The sequence below is a fragment of the Danio rerio genome, chromosome 10 (assembly GCF_049306965.1).
Source record: "Danio rerio strain Tuebingen ecotype United States chromosome 10, GRCz12tu, whole genome shotgun sequence".
Classification (NCBI taxonomy): Eukaryota; Metazoa; Chordata; class Actinopteri; order Cypriniformes; family Danionidae; genus Danio; species Danio rerio.
This window is the reverse complement of record NC_133185.1, coordinates 6,218,460-6,236,116: the sequence shown is the minus strand read 5'-3', so window position 1 is coordinate 6,236,116 and position 17,657 is coordinate 6,218,460. Positions and strand designations below refer to the sequence as shown.

General features: G+C 37.7%; 1 protein-coding gene across 4 annotated transcripts in view; it reads right to left on the bottom strand.

Moving 5' to 3' along the window:
• The window catches only part of pam (peptidylglycine alpha-amidating monooxygenase), a 97,858-nt gene that overhangs the window by 27,177 nt on the left and 53,024 nt on the right, over positions 1–17,657 (bottom strand). For all 4 annotated transcript variants that reach the window (XM_694344.6, XM_068223889.1, XM_005155504.5 and 1 more), the window contains exons 13-14: positions 14,973–15,169; positions 14,764–14,814 (exon numbers count right to left, since the gene is read on the bottom strand). In XM_694344.6, the coding sequence (XP_699436.4) occupies positions 14,764–14,814; positions 14,973–15,169 (248 nt within the window). The remainder of the gene's footprint in view (positions 1–14,763; positions 14,815–14,972; positions 15,170–17,657) is intronic.

Sequence of the window (17,657 nt, the reverse complement as noted above, 5' to 3'; positions counted from 1 at the left end):
TTTTGTCAGTCCTTTACAACTTGTCCAATCAGATTGTTTGACATCCCGCACACCCAATAAGATCTTATGTAAAAACGACATTATTGTGCAACTTCAAAGGCCTTTTATGTATATAGTACATCTATTAAAGGGCACCTAGGTTACCCCTTTTTTCAGATTTAATATAAGTCTTTTGCGTCTCTAGAATGTGTATATAAAGTTTCAGCTCAAAACACCCATCAGATTTTTCATTATACCTTTTACAAGATGCTGTTTTATACTGATTTCCAGCAGGGGGTGGTCTTGTCGTACTGCGCTTTTAAGCCGAGTTCTGCCCGCCTACTGTTTCTATGTACCTTCCCGTGTGCTTTAATCTCCTCCCTCGGCTGCGTCAGACAACAGAGAGACTTAAAGGAAGAAGGTCTCACATAGCGTTTGTGAGAAATACTACAGTAAGAACTAATCATTACTAATCAGAATTTGTTGTGAAGTTGCATTGATGAGTCACACACACACACACACACACAGAGGTACACACGCACACCGCAGCTGACACACACACACACAGACAGGCAGACAGACAGAGCGCGCTTAGCACTGTTTTTGCACTCAAGTGTGACAGGATACAGGCTAACCTCCGCTGCTGTGTGGATATCTGTTATGCTAATGTACAAAATAAACCTGATTTAAACCGGATTGAAGCGTCTTCTTTTATAATTGTTCTGACACGCGGCTGTGCTGATGAAGTAAAGCTGAAGTAAATCGCTGTAATTAATTACACACGTGCTCTGTTTTAAAACATTTTAAACATGTGAAACTTACTCTTAATCACATTTGATGATGATTGCTGATCCTAGCGAACAGAACAGACCTTTGATTCCCGGTTGCTTTGCGTATGTCTGCCTGGTCTTGTTGACATATACACGTGACTACCGGAACATGTTAATTCGCGCAGCTGTCAATCAATTCGGTGGGCGGGGGGGACCGCACTCCTATGTAAAGTTGCGGTTGACATGAAAACCGCTCCAATTTGTCCACCGTTTTTATGTTGTTAAATTGAAAAAAAAAAGACTGGGTGTGTTTATATCACCCCAATATGATGGTCTATACACAATATATACACATATGTTTGTCCAAATAGCTTGAAAAGTAGATTTTTTCACATCTTATAACACCTTATGGCTGGTTTTAAAGAGCCCCTACTTTGCATTAAAAAGGGTCATATTTTGGTTTTGGGGGTCTCCAAAAACATTCTGATATGCGTGCACGGTCAAAAAACATTGTCTTATAATATGCATTTATCTTTACCTAATTATCCCACATGATTCGTTCAATGATTCATTTGTTCCCAAACCCATCCTTAGTGCGAAGCTAATCTGCAGTGATTGGTCCGATGACCCAGTTTGTTGTGATTGGTCGACTGCGTTCAGTGCGAGACAGAAAGAAATGCCTACTACGGCTACAGTATGAGGTAACAGAAAGTATGTGAGAGCCCAATGCAGGAATGCAATAAAGCAATGCAGTTGAACACCAGCATATACTCTACTCCTAACCCCAACCCCAAGTAATAACAACGACACACATTCAATATTAATCCACACTGTGGCAAAAGTTGAACTATTTTGAAAATTGACCGCGTGTGTGACGAACAGTTGATGGTAGCCATAGCAACAAACAGCAGAGGATCACTAGTTCAGAAACGCACTTAAAATTGTTAAATGAAGAAGCACGCGTTATGTTTTTTTGATGTTTTGGACGCGATATGTGAACAGCCTCATACAGATTTAATCTGAGAGATACAGTACAAGCACTGATCTAAAATCGATACGTGATCGATTTTACCGCGTCATCTTCGCGTCATAATCAGTCCTGTGATTCCCCGCACCTCTGCTAGAGTCTGAAGTGAAAGGGCGTTCACATTTTACCAGAACTGGAACTACATATTTGGTGATGTACCGTGTTGAAGTTGATGCGATCAAACTAAATATACGAACCCAACTCGATTCATTTATTCGACTCTGAGTCAACAATATCACTAAAGAATCAATAGTTTTTAACACAGTGCACCTTTAGATTTAAACCTTAGCCGGATGTTTTTATTCACTTAGAGCTGTGTTACACACTACATCGAAGCTCATTTTCAAAAACCCATAATAGGGGCTCTTTAAGTTCTTAAATCCTTACTAGCATCATAAACCGCAATTGCTGTGGACATCATCAAGACTGAAAAAACAGAATTGGCTGTGGTATGGTATGTCAATTTCTGACTGTCAGGGGCTCACATCGAGAAAAGGGTACAATACTATTGACCTTATTCTGCAGTGCGGAAGAGCGCAAACTTTTTTTGGGATGTTATAGAACTTCTGATTCAGTTCCCTATGGAAGAAATGACTATAAATAATAAACGGAATTGGTCAAACTACTTGCTCTACAAACAAGTGTGTTCATGACTATACAAACAAAGCAGAATAATATAATAAAACAAAATATTTGTTTTCAAAGTCAAGAAGCATAACAAGCTGCTAAGATCTAAAAATAAATGAAAGTGAATGAGCCTGTAAGTCTCAAGCCTAAAATATTCAAATGGTGTCGCCTGCTCGTTTGTGAAGAATAAGGTTGATAGACTCATGTAATAAAAACAAATACAATTGAACTTGGCATAGAATTTGAAATGTATTATCTAAAATATATTCTTCCTATTTTTATATGTAAGTAATAGTGCTTGTTATAAACAATGTATGATGTACAGCATTTGCCCTTCGTTATTTAGTAAAAATTAATTTGCCTTTATAATCTTTTATGAAAGAATTTCCTCCCCCATCGCAACAACTTTTCTTGTCTTCTGGTCTCATGGAATGTATTTGGGTTGGAGCTATCAGTGTGTGCCTTGCTTTTGTCCATTCACCAATCTTCCTCCATTTTGGTAGCAACGCCCATTCTTCAACAACCCAATCAATTCTCAAAAAAAAAAAAAAAAAAAACACCGTCCTACATTTTTTCTCACTTCAGGAACTTTTTAATTGGATGTACATCATTACATCCTAACTTCTGATTCATGTTAACTTTCAGGAAGAATGGAATAAAATTCATACAATTACCTCAAAAAAGCAACAAATAGGTCAAAATAGATCTGCCGATGTTGCCAGAATCATTTTGAATGAAGAAAATATTGAACTTTTCTAAGTGGCACCAAACTTTTAGAAGGAAGAATGGGGACTCTACTACCTAAAAGATCTGTACTCTTGGATTGATATCATGTGAAGTGTTTGGATTCAACCATTGATTATCTTTCCCAAGGCTGTTGAAATATTCCATCAACCATCACAAACCACTGACTGTCCAAACTTCTGAAAAGTACAGACTCTCTGCAGTAGGTCTTATGTGACGTATTGGGATTTTTACTTTTCGAACAGTCAAACGTTACTTGATGCTGCAAACTCGTAACAGTACATCAGAAAAATCCAGCCGCTGTATGATTGCTATTAGTTAATATCCAATGTACCAAAGTTTCCCTTAAATTGGCTTTGTAATCATAAGCTAAGTCCTTTAAACAATGGTTTGGTGGCAGTATGTTTTTTAATGCACGGGTACAAGTGGCTTTACTCATGATGCATAACACACCCCAACACAACTCTCACTTTTCAGTGAGTTTATCTCCCTGATTGGTCCACTTCAATTAGATTGACAGATCAGATTGCTCACCCACACACTTCTCACAAATTCAAGCCGACAGCTCCTTTGACATGTTTAAAAATGATCAGGAGCTTGTGAGACTTGTAAGTTCCTCTCACATGGCACGACCAAAGGAGCATCAAGTACTACTACTTCCAATAGGGAAAAAAATAGCATACAAGCTCATATGACAGCAAAAAAATACACGCCTTAAAGATCACAAAAAGAATCACAACATTAGAATGTACTCAATTCACAGTTCACAGTTTTTTAAGGGGGGATTTGATTATAACACTAGCACATTGTGTCTCATTTCGCTAAAGGACAATGTGTCAGTTTTAGCGTGGATAGTGAGAACATCCATATTCTCTACTTCATTCCGGCGTTGAGATTCTTTTGTCGTGACCTGCATCTAAACCTTCCAGTCACTCCAAACGACATGTGCATCATCACTATGAAACAGTCCTTATGGCAATGGTCCTGCCTTTTATTCCCCCAGGGAATTTCCCAGGACTGACCCTGACCATTTTACTAGGGTGATTGGTCTTGGGATGTATTTGTGCACACACAGAAGACACTCTAGATCTTCTACGACAGGGGTCACCAATCTCGTTCCTGGAGGTCTGGTGCCCTGCAGGGTTTGGCTCCAACTTGCCTCAATACACTTGCCTGGGTGTTTCAAGTATACCTAGTAAGACCTTGATTAGCTTGTTCAGGCGTGTTTGATAAGGGTTGGAGCTAAAATCTGCAGGACACCGGACCTCCAGGAACAAGTTTGGTGATCCCTGTTCTACGAGATCAACACTCTGGGCCCTATCATACACTACATAATAAGACGCAAAACGTGTTTGGCACAATTTCTAGCTGTTTTCAGATTAGCACAACACTAGTTTTTACATTTGGGTCACGTTGTTTAAATAGCAAATCCATTTGCGCCACTTTGTTGACTTATGGGCGTGCTGGTCTAAAAAGGAGGTGTGTTAAGGCGCATTGCTGGCATGTTGCTATTTTGAGGAACTAAAATAGGCCGTGCCATTGACCGACCAAAATCTGGTCTTAGGGTTTCACATTGCTTAATACACAAACCAAATTAAATATGTAGGCTAATGAATGCCTTCAGTGAAGTGAGTTTACTCCATGAGAGTAAAGAAGAGTAAAAGTAAAGAGAAAGTAAAGAGGCCAAATGGAGGAGGCTCACACTGCAGATGGTCTGTTTTCTCACTAGTGAAGAGTTCAGTTTTTCCACTGACAAAGTCCACCATGTAAATAGCAAATGTGCCACAGCACAACGCAACTGAATCTTAAAGGGCCACAAAACCCCCCTGTCTATACTATACTGTTACAGATCTTGCCAAAATTCATTTTGTTGAGCCTCCAACTTGAAGTAGTTGAACTATTTCAGTATTTCTAGGTCAGACAACTCCTTAGCACTGAATAATGGAATAAAGGCTTGAAGAAAGCCGATATGGCTACACTATTTCATTAAAGTTTTTGCCCCAGGCTAGCAACACGTTAATATGTTCTTTATTTTTCCAATAGCTGCATAAAAATACTATTATTCCTTTGTAATTTTATTACTGTAACAATACTATAGAAATAGATTAATAAAAATACACATCCAAAGTAAATGAATATATTAAATGATGATATACTAATGAAAAACAGTGTAAGAAAATATATTTGATGAATATGCTCCACTAATTTACACCATGGGAAGTGTTCATCAGTGTTAAGTGTTCGCTTATATAAACATGAATGTTATTCATGACTCATTTTTTGCCATTTTTCAGGATATCAGATTGCTGACAAAAGATTGTGGGCAATTAAAGGAGGTGAAAAGAAACGTTTAATGCATCCTTTAAAACGGACACTGTGCCTCGTTATCAACTCCAGAAATATTAATCCAATATGTCAAAAATTACGAATTGACTACACATGCAGATTTCTGCTGCATGGAGATATTTTATTCAACGTTTCTAGAAATTGTGCTTTATCTGATGGTGCACAACTCATCCGCTCTTTAGCTAAATTTATCACAATACACTAAAAAAAGTTTTTTTTTACTTGTTCAAACTACTTATTTAAAATCCGCTGAAACAACACAATTCTTGAAATTTAATTGGGACAACTTAATTTTTTAATGTTCAATCCACATAAATTTGTTAAAAGTGTTAAGTTAACTTAATTGATTTGTGTTGGGACAACATGAATGAATTTTGTGGAACCCTGCATTTTTTACAGTGTATGTTATGCGTTAATAATTCAAAACATATGGCAGTTCAGTCTGATTTGACCATAATCAATAAGAACCAACTGAGATATTGCACTAATTATGCTTGTGTCTGTAATTATGCTAGTATGAAGCCTCATTTTAAACATTTACCAAAAACGGCCTTTTATCATCTTCGAAATTTAGCCTGCATTTGTCCTTTCCTCTCGAGGCCCTATGCTGAAAGACTTTTCCATACTTTTATCACGTCTCGTTTGGGTTTTTGCAATTCTCTGTTTAGTTACCAGCTAATTCTCTCAAGATTTTACAATACATACAAAATTTTGCTGCACGTGTGTTGACACACACTTCATCTCGGTCTCGCATCGCTTCTGTACTCCAACAGCTTTACAGGCTGCCCGTCAATTCTTGTACTGATTTTAAGACATTAATTTTAACATACAAAGCTCCGGGTTACACTTGTGACTTGACATCCATTTCCTCTGCCTCTCGCTGTCTACGCTCTGCCTCAGGTCCTCAGCCTCGTTGCAAACTCAGCACCATGGGAGGTAAGGCATGCTCTTACCGCGCACCCCAAACATTGGAATGCTCTTCCCACACATATAAGGAATGTTGGTTCCTTGGGCGGTTTTAAGAAGCTACTTCAAACTTATCTTTTTAGGACTGTTTTTAATTTGTGATATCTTTTTTAATCTTACCGTTCTTATTATTTAATTTTTTATTGTTTTACTGTGCTTTGTTGTTTTTTAATTTCTTGTAAGCACTTTGGGTCTTAGAAAAGCACATCATAAACAAAATGCATTATTATTATTATTATTGTGTGGTAAAATTATAGATTTTCATTTGATCTTGGAGCAACAAAAAGGACAAAAGTCAGGTCACTTAACAGAAAAAATGTCCAGAATAGAATATAAAGTCATGCTGCAGTGGAAACAGAATGAATATTGTGTATGACTCGCATGAGCTTAAAGGACTGCATCCATACATCTCTGCAATGACTCCAATAACTTATTAATAAAGTCATCAGGAATGGCAAAGAAAGTGTTCTTGCAGGAGTCCCAGAGTTCATCAAGATTCTTTGGGTATCTTCAAAGCCTCCTCTTTCATCTTACCCCAGACATACTCAATAATGTTCATGTCTGGTGAATGGGCTGGCCAATCCTGGAGCACCTTCACCTTCTTTGCTTTCAGGTACTTTGATGTGGAGGCTGAAGTGTGAGAAGGAGCGCTATCCTGCTGAAGAATTTGCCCTCTCCTGTGGTTTTGTATTGTAATGGGCAAGACAATGTCTTGATTCCTCAGGCTGTTGATGTTGCTATCCACTCTGCAGATCTCTTGCACGCCCCATACTGAATGTAACCCCAAACCATGATTTTGCCTTCACCAAACTTGACTGATTTCTGTGAGAATCTTGGGTCCATGCTGGTTCCAATAGGTCTTCTACAGTATATGTGGTGATTGGGATGCAGTTCAACAGATGATTCATTAGATAAAAATACCTTCTGCCACTTTTCCTAATGATCAACTAGAAGTCAAGTTATTATTTGTTGCTCTTACAACTGGGATCGATGACAAGATTTGTCAGGTAGTGTAGATTCTGATGAACAAAAAGTCTTTCACTGTCCAAACCAAGGACGCAGCATAATAATTTTATTGCCAATGCAAGAGCAGCGGCAAAACAAAGAAGGATAAGAGAAAACACTTTTTTACTTTTGGGTACCAATATGTACCCTTGAGGTATTAATATGGACTTTTTAGGTACAAAGTTGTACCTTTTGAAAAGGTACCACCCCACTCACAGCTTGTGTACCTTTATTTCTGAGAGTGTAGAATGCAAAAACACATCCAGTTGATATTTATTCAGAGAAAAAATAATTAATTACAATTATTTTTTCAATCTGGCTTAGACTCTAATTTTTGGGAAAATTGCCAAGTATTTCGGAGGCGGTTTAGGGGGTGAATTTTCTGTGGTTTAAGGAGTGAATAATGCATGAGCAAATCTCAAGTCACTGTTCTATTTGTGAGCTTATATGTTGCGTTCATACATTAGATTAATAAATCAACACATTACAATGCAAATATATGGAAAAGTCTGGATATTGCAATAGTTTTAAGTGGCATTGAAGCTTAGCATTTGAAAAGGAAAATCCAATTTGATTGGGATTAAATTTAGCCAAAATGAGAGCAGAAATAGGAAGCTAACGGATTCCGTTTTTAATTCATGTGGAGATGCCTCTAAGTAAAAGATCTGAGCTCTCAGCAGGGTAGCAACGAATAAATGGGTCAAGGCAAGCTAAACTTGAAAAATTTTTACCACTGGGGTTAAGTCATGACAATATCTCCTCACCCAAAACAATAGTAGCTTAAAAATAATGTGAATGGAAAATATGTTTTTTGTTGCCACCTTAATACTTATGTCAGTGCTGGCTTTTTAATCAAAACCTTTTTATTAGCCTAGTGGTTAAGTGCACATGGTGCTCATGGCGACCTGAGTTCTATTCCCGGCTTGAGGTCCTTTGCCGACCCTTTCCCTCTCTCTGCTCCAAACTATTTACTGTCCATTCCCTGAACAATTCTATCCATTAAAGGTTGAACCCTCCTAAAAAAGAACTATATATATTTAAAAAAATAAAATTTAAAAATAAAATAATACTGTATTTAAGTGGCCCCTGATGAAGAACAACACTATATCCCTAGTAATAGGTTCACTTTGTGAAACCTGAATTACAGGATTTGTTAAGAAAATATTTAATTTCCTTTGGGACAATGTCAATATTCTGTACTGTTTATTGACCTTATTCTGCAGTGCGCAAGAGTGCTTGTTTTTGCGATTGTTTTAGAACATCTGATTCAGATGCCTGAAATGACTAGAAATAATAAACGGTCAAGCTACTTGCTATACAAACAAGTGTGTTCACGAATATACCAAAAATTAAGAAAATATCAGTTTGCAACATCAATCAGCATAACAAGCTGTCTAAAAATCAATAGAAGTCAATGAGACTGGATGTCTTGAGCCAAAAAGATTTCAATGGCTGCAGGCACTCATATGTAAAAAAGGTCAATAGGACAACTAATCAAAGGCAATACTCTTGTAGATTTTGTTTGTAAAGCAATTCCTAGGTAATCTCCTGCATGTGCTCCAGCATTAGTCTCACTTAGTTCACTGACAAGCTACACAAAATCGTGTTTAAAATCGAAATCAATTTAAATGGATGACATTGAGATAATCATTTTGCATTAATGACAGCTTTTGCGTAGCTTCTCAGTGAACTACGGCTCTGTGTAGTAAATGCTGCAGGTGAAAATACCACATTTAATAACTCGCTTTTACTCCAAGCTCACATCGAAAAAATTTTCACAAAACTTTACTACTGATCACAGAACGTTCTGGTTACCTCTGTAGCCCACGTTCCCTGAAAAGAGAATGGAGACGTGTCTATAGGCGTAGGGTATGGGAGTACGACCTATCACACTGAAGAGTAAGAAAATGGGCCAATGAATGCCAAATGACGGAGCTTCAGCTCCACAGCTGATCTTGATGAGTCATCAGCACTATATCAGTCTGCTGTGGAGCTCGCTCACAAGAATTTGCCTGCTGAATAGCCAATCACTCAGCTAACAGCTGTAGACTCAGGTGCTGTGGCAGTGAAGAAGCATGTCGCCGTTCCCCATTCAGGGAACATGGGTTACAGATGTAACCACGATGTTCCCCTTCATAAGGGAACTCCAACATGTGTCTGGTAAACAGACTGTGGGAGACTGTATGGAAAACGCCACAGCAGCTAAACTTGTCACTCTCTTGATGTGCAGTTTGCCAAGCGTAGCGTGAGCACACTTATATCACCAAAAGTGCAACTTTCCAACGTCCCCTAGGCCCAGAAAATGACCAGATATACATACATATGTAAAAATGAAATTTTAAATGTAGAGCTTTATAAGCGGATATCTACTGAGTGCAACGAAATAGGCTATGTTATTACTTGCTCTTATGTCCTGAAACACGTAACTCTTTCATTTACTTAAGATAAGCGAATAATATGCAACATCCTTAAATGATTCTCTTAAATAAAGAGTAATAATTACCTATTAAGTGTCATAAAACCTAGGGAAAAATTAGAACATCTGATTCAGTTGCCTGAAATGACTAGAAATAATAAACGGTCAAGCTACTTGCTATACAAACAAGTGTGTTCACGAATATACAAAAAATTAAGAGAATATCAGTTTGCAACATCAATCCGCATAACAAGCTGTCTAAAAATCAATAGAAGTCAATGAGACTGGATGTGTTGAGCCAAAAAGATTCTAATGGCTGCAGGCACTCATATGTAAAAAAGGTCAATAGGACAACTAATCAAAGGCAATACTCTTGTAGATTTTGTTTGTCAAGCAATTCCTAGGTAATCTCCTGCATGTGCTTATTACATAAGAAAATAAGACACTGACAGCCAATCAGAACCCCTCCATTTTTAAACAGCAAAGGCATTTATAGATGACAAAATTGAGTGCGACATGGTGGCTCCCAGCAAGAAGGTTGCTGGTTCGAGTCCCGGCTGGGCCAGTTGGCATTTCTATGTGGAGTTTGCATGTTCTCACCGTGTTGTTGTGGTTTCATCCAGGACATGCGGTACAGGTAAATTGAATAAACTAAATTGGTAGTAGTGTATGTGTGTGAATAAGAGTGTACGGGTGTTTTCCAGTACTGGATTGTAGCTGGAAGGGTATCCACTATGTAAAACATATGCTGCAAAAGTTAGCGCTTTATTCCGCTGTGCCGATCCCTAATGAATAAAGGGACTAAGCCAAAGGAATATGAATGAATGAAAACTTGTGAGCTTATAATAATAATAAAAATAATAACAATAATAACTATTTAATGAGCCACATGAGAACATGAACACACTTTTAATATATACAAAAGGGTGGTGATGAAACATGACCCACACAATGTGATGATAAGGTGTTTGAGATGGAGGTTTCCATGTTCACAAATGGCACAATGCCTGGTGAGAGATGTATTTTTAAAGCCGAACTCGTGACAGCCTGCCGAAGTGTTGTTGCTGTGAAGGCAGTCGTGCTCTGGTATGTTTATCTTCAAACACCGGAGCAGTATTAACTCAAACAAGCCAAAAGACGACTCAAAGACTCAAACCAGAACTTAAACATGTCAAAGCACACAGCTTCAAAATGCACATCCCTGAAGTCTGCAGCGCTTTCACTGCCTGCAGATGGACTAGTTGGTGGAAAGAGTGCTTTCCATGTTATTTCTTTTGCATTGTAAATAATTTGTCATGAAATAATCTGTTTATTAGCCTTACTGGTAACACTTTATAATAACTACACACTATAAACCGTTTATTAAAGAAATAGTGAATTCATTATTTATTAACCATTAACTCTACGTTAATAAATGTTAATAAAGCAGTTTATAACTGCAGCTACAAATGCTGTATTCTTGACTTATAAGCACATTTATTATGTGCTTATGATTGTACTTTAATACTTTGTAAATAATAATTTTTCTTTACTAAATAAAGTATCGCATTATTTACAAAGCAGTGATTTAGAAAAGTTGGTGTTTTTCAAAGAACATTCAGCATGAGTTAGTAAATGATTAATAAACTATTCAAATTAACATCTACAATTCTTATTATTCAGATGTATATTAATAGTTAATTATTATGTTAATAAATGCTTTATTAACTCAACTTAAAGCAGTGTTTTAATCTAAAGTGAGGACTATTTATGCTTTATAAATCCCTTATAAATGACAATTAAAGGCTCAGTCATATTCTAAACAGGAAAAAAGGACATAAACAAACTTATTCATTTCTATTCATTTGAAGATACACAAATAAAACTGTGTCAAATACAAAATAAATCTTAGCAACCTTTGAAAATAGAATTTTGAGGAAATAAATTAATTTAATCCAGTTTGGAATAAGGCTGTAATACAATTTTTTTTTAGAAAATGTAAAGCTCTATCAATATCTTTCCAGATGCATTGTAAATGGCGTAAATCACACTATTACCATGTAGGAATTGTAGCCGCATTTTGTGACCGGATATTCCACACACACATGGCTGTTTGACACTATTCTCTGCACCTACTGAGTCAGTAAAGCACTCCACAAGTTTTCTTTATATTCGGTGTGCTGTATCAAATTCTATTAAAACAGCTCTCTCCCATCAGTCCTTACGTCATACTCTCATCCAGTAGCTCAGAGTTTGTCCAGTCAGTTTATAGCAAAATATCTTGCAGTGTTTGCATGTCTTTTATAGCAAAATTTATTAAAATATAAGTAAAATAACATTCATTACAAGTTTATTTAAAAAAATGAATAAAAATCTATTTTTTCTTCATATCTTAGCAAATATTTGGCTGATATTTAAAATTCTATATAAACACCATTTCCATTCATATATAAGCAAATTATTTTGCAGTGTTTGCATGCCATTTACAGCATAGAAATCCTTAAAACAGAAGTAAAATCACCTTTATTACAAGTTGAGTTTAAAAAAGCACCTAACTAGTTTTGTACTTTGTGATTTTTTTTTCAGTTGAATAAAAATCTATTTTTCATTCATTTATTTCATCATTAAGGATTATTAAATCTTATCTCGTGAACCTAATTTAGTGTCTCGTCACACCCATGCTACTATATATACCAGGGGTTTTCAAACTGTGGGGCGCGCCAGCACCTATTAAAGTGGTGCAAGAATTTGAGGCGTGCACTCGAGTAAATTATGATGATGATGTTTATGCGTTACTAGAGGGAATATGATTAACGTAACATGTAATTATTAATGCATTTGAGTAAAACATACACAAATAAAATGGACCAGGTGCTTTTTAAAATAAATGACGGTGAATGATTGAAAGTAAAACCGGTGAACATCTGACAAAAAAGTGCCCTTCTGGATCTTTCACTTACTTTGAGGACACTACTGACTAGGTTAACATGTGGCTCGTTTCCACTGACTGGTACAGTACGGTACGGTACGGTTCGGTACGGGTCACCGTTATCAGGCTGGCGTGCACACAACCAAGGCTAACCTTTTGGTGGGCGTGGTGTACGACAGAAAGCTTCAGTCGATGTAATTTTCGCTCAAGAAAATGTCTACAGTAAGGGTGTACGGGTCACTTACATATCATATGAGAAGCACTTCTCACAAAACAGATGCTTTACACACAAAAACACTTCTGTAAAAATGTTTATTTCTAACTTTTCTATGAACAGGATTTGATTATAACTGCAGATCAATGACAGTGTGACATAGCCTACTGTAACGTCTGTGATTATATAAACTAAATAAATAAATGCAACATATATGAACACATACAGATCCTTACAGTCTCCGATACGTTACCAACTACAGAATAATTACACACAGCAGACATTTAAGTCCTTTTTTAGGTTTAAAAACAACACAAAGTATAGCCTACAGTCAGAGCTAACCTCTCATCTGTGTCTGTAATCTTCAGCAGCACATGTAGCCTCTGTTAGAGAGTCATTCCGTCATTCCCAGTTCATAATAGTCCAAAAGGTGATGATAAAAATTAAAACAAGGCAGTTTGTTCACGTATGCTGAAGAAATAATGTGCTCCTTTTTTTCCGGATTCTCCTTTTTTTTCACGCTTCACTCTTGCGTTTGTCCAAAAAGTTTGTTATTTCAGATATAGATGCGCGGCGAGCGCAAGGAAGAAAGCGAAACCGCTCGCGATTCAGACTGGCTCGTAAAAAACTAAGGGGCACAGGGTAAATCTGCTGTACTTCTTGGCTTTGTGACTGTTCATCAAGACGATGACAAGGTTTGTTTGAGCCCGGGTCGACCATAGCTCGTTATTATGCGTATATGTAATACCGCTGTAATCTCTCGGCTCATCGGCTGTGTATTTTAAACATGGCGGGTTTTTTGTTTTTATTCTGACCTGGCCTGCAGTTTCGTGTAATTTTCTGTGTTTTATCTTAAATTTTTTTACTTTAACTGCAGTTGGGCAGTTTAACTTTCAATTATGAACCTTTCATTCATGCCCCCGTGACAAACTGGGTTACTTGACATGAATATGAAGTAAGGACTGGTGGAAGAGTGTTGTTTTAATGGAATTTGATACCGCACGCCAAATGGAAAGAAAAAAACTTCCGCATTTCGTGATGTGTGTGTGTCCTGCATGTCAGTAATAGTTTAATTGGGGTGTTTACTTCAATAATGCCACTAATATATCCATACTCCTTAATTCCATTTCTGTTTAGTTCAGTTATGACTTTAGTCGGATTAGGGTAATCGCTTTTTACATGGTAGACTCTTAATCAGAGTATTGTCTTAATTGTATTAAAGTATTAATGCCCATGTAAACATACTCAACGTTTGACTCAACCACACCGTCAGGGCTCTGCGATCTTGGCTTTGCGAAGCAGCATTTTCTGTATGTACATATGTATCAAAGGCTATGGCTCACACTTATTGACAGTAGAAGAGGATTTACAGTTAGTCCTGTCAGAAATCCAACCACAGATTAGCATGTTGTCCTCACAAAAACAGGCTCAGCCATCACACTGAATCAGGTAAAATGTGCATTTATGTTTCAATGTAATTGAGACTTTAAACACAGGAAGTAATATGTGAATGATGTTTGCACATACATTATATTTCTGGTTGGAGGGAGGGGTGCCTGGTGGGGCGAGTGAAATTGGGGCAAACTTGGGAGTGGGGCGGGGTGACTTAAAAGTTTGAAAACCCCTGGTGTATACCATAGTTTTACTGAAAAGCATAATTTAACCTCTACATCTGTTTATAGAGGGGGATTTGTAATGATATTTCAGTAATGACTATGTTTCATGAACAAAATTCTCTTATGAATTATTTTAAAAGCTTACCTTGATCCTGTACTTCCTCATCTCTCTTGGGCTCCTGAAGCTCCACAGCATCTAAATGACAAATAAGCAAATGAGAATATTAAGAAAAACAGTGTTTGAGTTACCCAAAAACATAGCAACATTCAGTGATTCCACAAGCTATCTGTTTCAACTGCCTACATGTAGAGTTGTGTATGAAAAATCTTGAAGTGTTTGATTTTGTACGGTACCTTTTTGAGGAGAAGATTCATGCTTCATGGACATCATATGGTCTGGCCTGACCGGGATTGGAATATTGGCCTCAGAAGGGATGTTTCTGAAGAGCTCACTGCTGCCATCATCTCTGCAGTTCATGTAAGGCACAGCATGGGTGTTGTCCATGTAGTACATGATGTAGAAGTTACACATCTCATCGTTGGAGGTGCCTCTGTGAGGAGGAAAACAACGAGATGTGAACAAACTATTAGCAAAATAAATTTTTTTTAAAAAGTACAGCTACAAAGCAGCAAGTATAAAAATAACCAACAGAACAAACACACACACACACACACACACACACACACACACACACACACACACACACACACACACACACACACACACACACACACACAGACAGACAGACAGACAGACAGACAGACAGACAGACAGACAGACAGACAGACAGACAGACAATCAATCCTCTAAAGCTTATGACTCAAATCAGAATTTCAGGTACATTTCAAGCATTTTCCAAGCATGTATAATTTAGAGTAACCTAAATCCATAAATTTAATAGGGCAGATTTGATTCTCTTACTAATTGTTTTTTAACTTATTTTTAAACTTTTTAAATCACTAACGCAGTTGACAATAGCAGAGTTGACATTTTCCACCATTTTGAGCTCTAGCTCAAGATACTAACCTAAAACTTACATTTACATTTAGTCATTTAGCAGACGCTTTTATCCAAAGCCACTTACAAATGAGGACAAGGAAGCAATTTACACAACTATAAGAGCAACAATGAATAAGTGCTATAGGCAAGTTTCAGGCCTGTAAAGTCTAAGAAGGAAAGTATTAGTAATTTTTTAGTAATTTTTTTTTTTGTAAATTTTGAGTACATTTTTTTTGGAGAACAGTTAGTGGTATATCCAGAGAGGCAATTGCAGATTAGGAAGTGAAGTGGAGACTAAATATTTGAGTTTTTAGTCGTTTCTGCCGTTCTGATACAGTTAGGGAGTTCATTCCACCAACTGGGCAGATTGAACGTGAGCGTTCGCGAAAGTGATTTCTTCCCTCTTTGGGATGGAACCACGAGGCGACGTTCATTCACAGAACACAAGTTTCTGGAGGGCACATAGATCTGCAGCAGTGAGAGCAGATAAGAAGGAGCAAAGCCAGGAGTCGCTTTGCAGGCAAACATCAGAGCTTTGAATTTGATGCGAGCAGCAACTGGCAGCCAGTGCAAACGGATAAGTAGCGGAGTGACATGTGCTCTTTTAGGTTCATTGAAGACCACTCGTGCTGCTGCGTTCTGAAGAAGCTGAAGAGGCTTGATAGAGTAAGCTGGAAGCCCAGCTAGTAGAGAGTTGCAGTAATCCAGTTTGGAGAGAACAAGAGTTTGAACAAGGAGTTGAGCTGCATGTTTAGATGAAAAGGGTCGGATCTTTCTGATGTTATAGAGTGCGAATCTGCACGATCGAGCAGTTCTGGAAATGTGGTCAGAGAGGTTTAGTTGGTTATCAATCGTTACTCCAAGGCTTTTCACCATACCACTTGGTGTGTCTAAAAGAGAATTGTATATATTTTCATCAAATTTTTGTGTTTAAAAAGTAAATAAGGGGGGTGACGCAGTGGCGCAGTAGGTAGCGCTGTGGCCTCACAGCAAGAAGGTCGCTGGTTTGAGCCTCAGATGGTATTTCTACGTTTAGTTTGCAAGTTCTCCCTGTGTTCGCGTCAGTTTCATTCGGATGCTCCGGTTTCCCCCACAAGACCAAAAACATGTGGTACAGGTGAATTGGGTAGGCTAAATTGTCCGTAGTGTATGTGTGTGAATGAGGGTGTATGGATGTTTCTCAGTGATGGGTTGCAGCTAGAAGGACATCCGCTGTGTGAAACTTTCTGGATAAGTTGGTGGTTCATTTCGCTGTGGTGACCACAGATTAATATAGGGACTAAGCTGAAAAGAAAATAAATTAATGAATTAATGAAACTACAGGGCTTGTTCTGGGATTATTTTTGAAGATCGTGAGAACCGTCTATATGTAGGACCAAGAACTCAAAATGAATTCATGTCTATGTTCTTGTGTACACACTTCGCTCCCAGATGGATGGTTCTTAGTGACAAAGCGCAGACTTTAAGTCAACAATCATCTTTATCTTGTGGCCTTGAGTCGGCTGCGTAGGCGGTGGTGCTGGGCTTCCTGGGAGATGCGTCAATGCACTATTATGAGCTCTCTCTGTCACCATAGTAACAGCAACGGCAGGGCAGAGGCATATATACATATATACGTCCAAAGAGTCATACTCAAACAGGATATGATGAAACGGAGACATAAACATAGACCTGCACTGTTTGTTTAATCACGCTTTAAACAACACACAGAAACACACACACACAGCCACCACCTGTCTTACTGCGAATCAGATAGACATTCAGCAGGAAGACAGGTGATCAGAGACACAGCAGGATCAGAAGTCCAAAAACATGCAAACAGAGCGAAATGTCAACAGCAGGAACACCACCACTCATCAAACACACTTACTGCCACAGTTACTCTACATTGGAGTGAATAAAACAACACAGAAAGTAGAAATCTGACATCAGTTGCACATTTTGAAAGGTTATTAAGTATTTGCAACAGTCATACATGTATTACTGGTAAGAAGCTATAGAAAAATAACCAAAAATATCAACTGAAATCGTTTTTCCAT